Source organism: Medicago sativa, chromosome 4 (genome assembly GCF_051527215.1).
Source record: "Medicago sativa cultivar Bolivia chromosome 4, Bolivia_mono, whole genome shotgun sequence".
In the NCBI taxonomy this organism is placed as follows: domain Eukaryota; kingdom Viridiplantae; phylum Streptophyta; class Magnoliopsida; order Fabales; family Fabaceae; genus Medicago; species Medicago sativa.
In genome coordinates, this window is record NC_140752.1 from 75,730,801 (window position 1) to 75,740,830 (window position 10,030).

General features: G+C 33.4%; 1 protein-coding gene across 1 annotated transcript; it reads right to left on the reverse strand.

Moving 5' to 3' along the window:
* Positions 1–3,372: 3,372 nt before the first annotated feature.
* Positions 3,373–7,174, reverse strand: LOC146931956 (pyruvate kinase, cytosolic isozyme-like). The gene is made up of 3 exons (XM_085703530.1): positions 6,448–7,174; positions 4,747–5,208; positions 3,373–4,471 (listed from the first exon to the last, which is right to left on the reverse strand). Exons 1-3 carry the CDS (start codon positions 6,670–6,672, stop codon positions 3,659–3,661), a joined length of 1,500 nt encoding a protein of 499 aa, XP_085559656.1. The 5' UTR covers positions 6,673–7,174; the 3' UTR covers positions 3,373–3,658.
* Between the last annotated feature and the right edge of the window lie 2,856 nt (positions 7,175–10,030).

Consider the following 10,030-nt stretch of genomic DNA (forward strand, 5'->3'; position numbering starts at 1 on the left):
TACTTTTTTTCTTGACCAATAATCAACCTAAAACTAGTACTTTTTTTCTTGACCAATAATCAACCTAAAACACATTTTCTAGAAGTAACAGTCAATTTTATTAAAAAAAATTATATAGTATATTTGTATGTGTTATTGTACCTTTTTATACTTTCTTTTCTTGACAAGACCTCAAATATTACTTTCGAAAAAACAGTATCTACACCATTTTTTTTTGGTTAATTAAGTTTTTAGTCCATATAAATATTCACAGTTTTGTTTTTAATCCCTACAAAATAAAATCACACTTTTTAGTTCATGGGACATTTTCCTTAAGCATTTTAGGGACCAAAAATGCTGATGAAAATTTTTATAGAGACTAAAAAATGCTGATGGAAAATTTTATAGTGACTAAAAAATGTGATTTTATTTTGTAGGGACTAAAAACAAAATTCTGAATATTTATAAGGACATTTACTTAATTAACTTTTTTTTTTATTTTTTATAGAAAGGCCTTATAGAAATATCTACATCATTGTAAAGTTATTTTCATGTAAGTTAAAATTTTCCCCTTCAAAAAAAATGTAAGTTATTATAACACAACAATAATGATAGATTTAAGGATGACAATTAGACCAGAGCACATCGGCACAAATGAAAAATATATATGATAGATGGGTAAATATTCACATTATTGGATTTGAGTTTGAACTTGGGGAATTACCCGTAAATTCAAACGAGTATGAGGGCAAATTAGAGCACTCTAGTACGTAGCCCGTCTTGCAGCCCGCATATTATATAAACTATAATTATAATTTTCTATCACAATTAATTAATCATAAGTCTTTGATATTTATTGAAATATTAACTTATTTTTTTTATAGTTAAGATATTTTTTAATTGGCTAAATACTAGATGTGAAATAATTTATGAGTTGATTTGAAATAGTTTAAATCATATTTTAACCATGTCTGATTTATTTATTTATTGTCCTTTTGTTGTTAAAGTGCGGGTAATAGGCGCAAGTACAATCGCTTAGGTGTCCACGAGATGCAGGGACGAACACCAAACTTGTTGCCTACGAAAATACAGGCTCGAATATGATCATATTTTATAAACTTGAGTATGGGGATGGGCACAGTACCCTATGTAAAGGATATCCATTGTCGTTCCGGTAGATTAGTAAAATTATTGGACTATTAAGCCATTTTTTTACTCAATTTTTTTTTTATAAAGATACATAAAAGTATAATTTTTTTGTACATTCATGTTATCTTTAAAGGTTGTGTTAACTTCTGCCATAAGACACATGTTAAGTAAAAAAAAGTATATAAGTTTTGTGTTGAATTCTTTCCCAAGCTTTGAGAAATCGAATGCCAAGAAAATGGTTTTATATTTAATTTATTAATTTATGTTTTTTTTTACCAAAACAAAGTTAACTATTATCATTAATCAACCAATGTTCAATACAAGAAGGATAAGAATAAAAAATACGGTGACTAACCCAAGAACAGGCCGCCCTAGCTAAAGTATGAACAACCATGTTCGCTTGTCTCTTAACAAACTTCACCTTGAAGTTGGAATGTAAAGATTACTGATAAATAATACTAAAAACAATAACATAGAATTTCGAATCACCATGATCCGAAGACGATAGAACTTGCACTAGAATAACTGAGTCGGACTCGAAGACAACCTGGTCTTCTCTGTTCCCATCAGCAAAGTGAATGGCATTAATTTATGTTCCTAACACACATGTTAGCATTTCTTTATCCTTAATAAAGACCTCATTCACTCTCACTTGTACGAGTATATTTATTTTTTGTTATTTAAAAAAAAAAAAAATAGTCATATTGATTACGAGAATTGAATGGTATGGCAATAATTGATGTTATTTATCATAAATTTTGGAAGAAATTAGAAAGAGAACTACTAAAAAAACATAAGGATTCAAAATAACACAATCACCCACCACACTTGAGAGAGAAAAAAGTGCACAGTTGAGCTAAAAAAAGTGACATATAAAGCGAAAGAATTTTTTATCTTGACGGTTGAGTATTTATTTTGGGAAAATGTTATTTCTCTAGAAAAATAGCATAAGAATTTTTCAAGACACAGCTAGCAAGTTTTAATTGCATGATTTATTTGTTCATTTCCTATTTTTCAGCCACACCTCCTTGAATTGTGGCAAATAGTGCACTGTGATTGACTGCTCTTTATTCTTGAAGAATTCTTGATGTTATTTTTCTAGAGATATAACATTGCTCTAATCGAAGTCCTTATTTTGAATTTTATGTCTACAAGAAAGAAAAAAATAAGAGCACAAAATTCGAAGAATCTCAAATTACAATGGTAGAATATGTATTTTTTTACATGGTCATTTTTGTTTATATCAAATGGTCAATTTGAACAATTTATCTTACAATATAGTAGTATTTAGTTTGAAAATATAATGAAATTTGAAGAAAGATTATTGTACCTGTTAATCATGAAATAGATTCAAGGGTTAATTATGTTTTTGGTCCCTACAAAATTGCGACCTTGTAAGTTTAGTCCTTACTTAATTTTAATAGTATTTTTAATCCCTACAAAAAATTTCTGCACTCAATATTAGTCCTTACTCAATCCAAATTTGTTTAATTTATGCTTAAACTCTTAAGTTTTTCAACAATTTTTTACAGGCGTATTAAGAACGTTATTAAAAGGTCCTCCGAAAAAAATATCGCAAAAATTTGATTTCTACGTCCATATTTTTGTTACTTATATCTTAAACTTTTGTCGTTTTAAAAAATTCATATTTAATTTATTTCATGTTAAAAAATTATAAATTTTAGTAAATGAACCTTTCATAGTGTTCTAAACTTGTATAAAAAGAATCGTTAAAAAATTTAAGAGTTTAAGGATAATTAAACAAAATTTATTTTAGCAGGGACTAAAATTATAAGTAAATTTTTTTTTGTAGGGATTAACAATGCTATTAAAATTAAGTAAGGACTAAACTTACAAGGTCGCAATTTTGTAGGGACCAAAAACATAAATAACCCTAGATTCAATTATAAAAGTATTCAAATACAACAACAGCTTGCTTAAGTCAAACGTAAAAGATCAGATATAACAAATGTAGTTTGTCCACAAGTTTTGTGTGAAAATTCATTAGCTCTTGTATGATTTCCTTTACCAACTAAGAACCGGTAACAATGTCTTTGATTTGATCAAACTTCTATTGTTTGATTTGTTGTTACAAATATACTCCACTAACTAATAGTCTCTCAACTTCTTCCACAAGTTACGTAATGATCAAATTTCGAAGCCATAGTTTATCATAGTGTTAGAATTCAACTTGATGACGAATAACTAAAATAAAAAACATAACATTCTCTGTCAAAACACATATTGGAGTACTCCAACAACATAGACCTTAAACAAATCAAAACTGATATGCCAGAAATCGGTCACTTTTTTTGTTTACAAAAAGCTTCGTGCATAATCAACAAACGAAAGGTGGTTGCCACTTTGCCACAGTGACAACAATAATAAGGCGAAGAAACAATGATATATGAATAATTCTAAAACAGGTAATGTATCCCTAATAATAAAAGTTCTGGTTGATGTTCTGCATCCAATTAAGAATGAAAAATGTATCCAATTAAGCAGCTGAAGAACTCCTTTTAATGGGTGATCATTTCACAGTCAATATTTTGATGATTGATGCGACACCCACACGATGCAGAGCCACCACAGAATCCCCGTTATTGCAGAGACCCTTCGTTTTGGCGTATTGAATGGCGAAGTCTAGTGCCTCTTCTGTTGTTTCTGCATGAGAAGCTCTAGCAGAACCCGCGCTCAGTACTGGAATCAATCCTCGGAATATCAAGCTATGTCTGGCAGGGACCTCATCACTGCAGGACCAATCAAAGGTATCGGTCTTAATCTCGGGAACGACAACAGAAAGAATTGGCATGCCTGCCCTATATTTAGCCACTAATTTTGCAGTACTCCCTCCTCTAGTTAAAACCAATATAAGTGATGCTTTAGCTGAGTTGGCCATTTTAACTGCAGACGAAGCTAGACTCTCCAATGGGTTCATCGGTACTGGTGAGTGCTCCATTATCCTTTTAAATACATCTCCATAGTTGATGGTACTCTCAGCTTCAACACAAATTTTAGCCATAGTTCGAACAGCAAGTTCTGGATAAGCTCCAGCAGCAGTTTCACCACTAAGCATGACACAATCTGTGCCATCCAGAACTGCATTGGCGACATCAGTAGCTTCCGCTCTGGTTGGCCTAGGTGATTTGATCATTGACTCCAACATCTGGGTTGCAGTGACAACCGGCTTTCCTTGGATATTACACTTATAAATCATCACTTTCTGTGCTAGAAATATCTTCTCTATTGGAATTTCCATTCCAAGGTCACCACGTGCCACCATAAATGCATCTGAATTTGCTAGGATTTCATCAAAATTTGCAACTCCTTCTTGGTTTTCAACCTACCACATACATTTGAAGTAACAGAGAAAAAGTAACCAGAAATAAGTAACTAAATACAATATATACCATAGATAACAAATATCAGTAAGAACTCAAAAGAAAGTTTGTTTAAAGAACGTCCCAAATTTTGTTAGATGATACCCACTAGCGCACAAAAACGTAGATGCAACAAGCATCTCTATGGTATCATGACTGATTGACAGTCTCAATATATTTTTAAACCGGAACTTTTCATTTTCATGAAATAAAACCAGAAATCTACAGTATACCATACCTTTGACATGAGAAGTATGTTCTTGGCATGTTTTCCCAACAACTTGCGAACTTCCACCAGATCAGAACCTTTTCGAACAAAAGAAAGTGCAATCATGTCAATATTATTAGGAACTCCCCAGACCATGATATCTTCCTTGTCTTTCTCAGTTAATGTTGGGAGATCCACTATGACTCCAGGAAGATTAACATTCTTTCTTTCGCCAAGCATGGCAGAGTTTTCACAGCAACATCGAACTAAACCAGCTTCTTTGTCACATGATAAAACTTTAAATGATATGGTGCCATCTGCGCATAATACAATGCTTCCGGGCTTCACATCATGAGCCAACTTTTTGTAGCTCATACAGATCATATTCTGATCTCCTTTTATGTCATAGTCAGTTGAAATGGTTATTTCCTGACCCTGTTTCAGTTGGACAGGCTTTCCATCCTTGAGAAATCCGGTTCGAATCTCCGGCCCCTATAACAATGCAAATAGATACATAAGATAAAAGATAGATAAGGAAAGAATTTCACAATTCATTAAGTCCAACAATGGCAATGCCTTGAATTCACACTCATACAACATTCAATACAAAGATAACATGATACACACAAATTATCAGGTTAAGAATGAACTTGTATATCATCATGATTACACATTCCACAAATTCACACCAATTCAACATTCAGTGCAGGATATCTAACACAATACACACAAATAACATGATACACACAAATTATCAGGTTAAGAATGAACTTGTATATCATCATGATTACACATTCCACGAATTCACACCAATTCAACATTCAGTGCAGGATATCCAACACAATACACACAAATTTTCATGTTATGAATGAATTTGTAAATCGTTCTTCATGAATCATGATTAAGGCAGGGCAACCCGGTGCACTGGAGCTCCCGCATATGCAGGGTCCGGGAAGGGGTCCCACACCATTTGGTGTATTGGACGCAGCCTTACCCTGTTTTACACAAGAGGCTGTTTCCAGGACTTGAACCCGTGACCTTTCAGTCACATGACAATAACTTTACCAGTTGCGCCAAGGTTACCCCTCATGAATCATGATTATACATACATATATAATTGTGTATGTTCACTTCACAGATATCCCCGTTGGAGACATTCAGGGCATTCGTCGCCACTAGGATTTCCACCATTCAGGGCATTCGTCCCCACTAGGATTTCCACAAATGCAATATTATACATATATCATTCCATGAGAGTTGCCGATACAAATTTATATACATATCATATCAATGTTGTCAATCGCGGAAAATAGTAGTTTGTTCAAATTATGCCATGTGACAGTGCTATAGCACCGTTATAGCCACTATTTGAGAACACTTTGTACTAATTAGTGTATTGCGGAACAACAATGGTTTGTTCAAATTCTGCTACACCGTAGCACTACAACACCATAATAGCCGCTATTATTTGACAACACTGATACATATTATATATACATTGTTGTTAACTCTATCACTTAAAATTTCTAGATCCGTCATTATATATGTAAAGATAAACATAAATGAGAGAGTAATTTTTAGGTTTGATCTTACATGTAAATGATCAAAAGCATATTAAATCATGCATTAATCACACATAAGATACATACACAGAATCTATATCATCCTATCAAAAATCATATGATTAAAAAACTAAATAAAATAAAAATCAATGAAGAGAAAGTTTAATACCTTAGTGTCAAGCATGACGGCGCAGAGAATACCGGTATTTTGCATAGCGGTTCTAAGATTATCAAGTGTTTCCTGATGATATTCATAGGAACCATGAGAGAAGTTGAAACGAGCGACGTTCATGCCTGCTTGTAGAAGCTTCTCAACCATTGGAACAGACCTCGATGCAGGTCCCAACGTGCACACGATCTTCGTTTTGGGTTTCTTCTCTGCCATCGTCGACATTATGGATCAATGAACGCTGCGTTTTGATTCAGCGATCGATGTGATTGAAAACTAACTACACTCCCACGGTTTTTGAGCTTTAAAACAAGACACGAGGACTTCGTTAGCGATAATATTCAAAAGGAAAATGCTTTATGGCAACTTTTGTCGCACCAATCTCTCTTATTCTGCATTTAATTTAACTTATCACTTCAACGTTTTTGTTTTCGTTATGACACTGACCTTTGATAGCAGAAAAATGGAATCACTAAGTGGTTATGTATGATATGGCATACAATGTGCACCCTGATGGTGTGGCTTTGTTGAATTTACACTATAATATTTCCAAAGGATGTTTTGTGGCAGAAGCAACGCTGCAAACTATTGGTGGAGAATATTTTGTGGTAATCTATTACAAAGTCAATGCAATTCATATTGTGAAATAATAATAATTTAGTTTATATATATTATTTTACTTGTGTCAGAAAACAATAGTTTATCTTTTGTCAAAAAATTGCTAAACAGCCTGAGGCGTGAGTTTACATATGGTAAAGTATCCATGCAAATGGTGCGACAAAGTTGCTGTGTCATGTAGCACTACTCTATAATAATTATTTTTATTAATTAAAAATCTGATTTCAGATATTGAGTGGTGTAGTAAGTGAATACTGTGGTGGGTGACATAACCTAATGCCTATTATTTTATTTTTTTAGTCAAGAAATAATGTTTATTTACAGGGCCGGACATTGAGGTGTGCAAGGAGCTCAATAGAATCAGGTCTCCCCAAGGTATGAGTCTCAAAAAAAAAAATTACAGCCCAATAGTACTACTAAGTACTAACCCATTAAAAAAAAATTTTATTCTCTTTCTCTCTGATACCACGCGTTCCATCACCATCACTTCATCAAACTTTCCTTTTCTTCTTCCTGATTTGATTTCCTTTTCCTCTTCTGTTGTCTTGTTTTAGGCCTATTAGAATTGAGTCATGTTGCTCTTGGTGTTAGATGGGTGTTTTTCTGGGAGGGTGGTTTGAGGTTCCTCATGTATACACTAGTGATTTTCACCTTTGGGTGTATCGCCTATACGACACCTTGTATTTATCTTTTAAAAATTTTAAATAGAACATTGTTCTTTTAAAAAAAATACGTTTTTTATTTTATTACGGACCTCTTTTCACTTACAGAACCAAGCCTCCGTATTCGTAGGAACGGCCCTGCTTATTTATAATTTTCAATCACTGTCTTTAAAATTATTAATTACTATTCTTGTCTTTCAAGTCATTGCAAAGAAGAAGAAAAAACAAATTACTTGTTTTTCATGTTTTTTTATTTATTTAAATTTTATGTGATGTATCTTGCATTATTCTTCTTTTGATAGCGATGCTCCTAAATATATCCTCTTTTCCATTAAAAAAAACTATATGCATCAAAAACGAATAAAAAAGAGATGCTTATAAAAATGATTCGAATGATAATCATTCAATTGGGGACAATTTGTAATAAAATAAAATAAAATATATCTCATTACTTTTAGATTGAATTTATTTTTCAAGTATGTTTATTATCATTGGATTAATAAGTCTTGCTATATTTTATTTAATTTAAAGGTGAGACATATTGATCTACTAGTCGAAACAACTTTATGCATTGTCCAAGATTCATCTTACTTGTCTTGTGTACCATGGATTTGGTTATTTGTCAAAACCAAATTTTAAAACTAACCAACATAAATAGTTTTATGTTTAGGGTGAAAAACGGCAAATTTTGACACGCACCGCCTTCATAAAGGGTCCACCATGGATCAATACTTAAATATTATTTAAAATTCCAATGATAATAGACATCGTCTCCTATAAATCGACGTAAATGGTCATCATATTTACACGACTAAGAGACTTAATAGATATTGATTCCATGAAAATAAGGGAAACTAAGCATATATTTCGCATTGAATCGACAACGATTAGGCCATCACCTTGTCCATAAAGATGAGAAGGATTATGAGTTATAACTTTTAGATTGTTTCGTATATAGTTAATAGAATTTCTTATAATTTTAAGTATTGATCAACGGTAGACCACTTAGGTAGGTGGTCCATCATAGTAATACTAGAATTGGAATTGTTGCGAATTCGATGAAAAATCATACCAATAACAAACTTGATGTGTGGAGCAAGGGATAGTCAAGCAACCAAAACAAAGTGTATGGAACAATTATAAACACAAGCCAAAAGTAGAAAACAGCGAAAGAGAAAAGAAGAGAGAACACAAAAGAATTTGTTGACCCAATTCGGTCCAAATTGACCTAGTCTGGGGGAGAGAGCAGTCCTCCGTTTCACTATATGATGAGTAACGTTACAAAAGAGAAGTCAATGGGTTACAAGAATAAGTCTCCCGCCTAATTCTACCCAAAGTCTCATTCTCTTCCCGTGACCAAGAGACTCAATCCTAATAGTGTTTCCCAAGGTGAATCAACCCTCAAACCCTAGAGCTTGTTCCAAAGAGATAAACTCTATACAAACCCTAGTTTTATTGTTGCCTTTCTAAACCCTTGTTTCAGCCCCCTCTATCTCAAGGTTTACACTGATACAATGCCTATATTTATAGTAAAAGTAACTCCCATAAAATTGTAACAAACCTGGCCCAAAAATATGCTACTGAAAAAAAAACTGTTACGCAAAATCGGGCCCCGAATTTACCAAATCGGGCGCCGAATTTTCCAGAACAAGAAGCCCCCCAAAGGCAGCCAAAATCGGGCCCCGAACTCCAGAAATCGGGCGCCGATTTTGGATCTTCCAGCAAACATGATTTTGCACTCCAAACTCCAATTTTGAGTCACTTCTACAACATGAACAAACTCAAATCCCTCCTTACAATGGTTGTTTGCATTACTATTACTAGCATCAAGCCTCCCAACGTTGTGGCAATCCTTGTTGGTCGTTGGCTAGTAATGGGAAGTTCTCAATCAAATCAGCTTATCAATATATCTCCAATGACTCTAACATTGATTCGTGATTTTATTTTCCCCTTAGCTTGGCAGTGGCATGGCCCTCAAAATAATTGTTCCTTATTGTGAAAAGTTTGTCATGGTAAGCTCCTTGCTAATGAAGAAACAAATCATCGTTACATGGCCTCTGATAGTATTTGTATATGTTGCAATTATCATGATGACACTATTATGTGCGTTATCCGTGACTGTGAAGGTGTCGATGAGCATTTGGATCGTTTCATTAGTCATGATATGTGGGGCAATTTCTTTACTTTAGGCCTTAACTAACGATTTGCTTATTCGGAATCTTACCTCTTATAACAGTGACAATCCTGACCCTCATTGACCAACTTTCTTTGCAATCACCACTTGGGAGAGACCATACCTTACT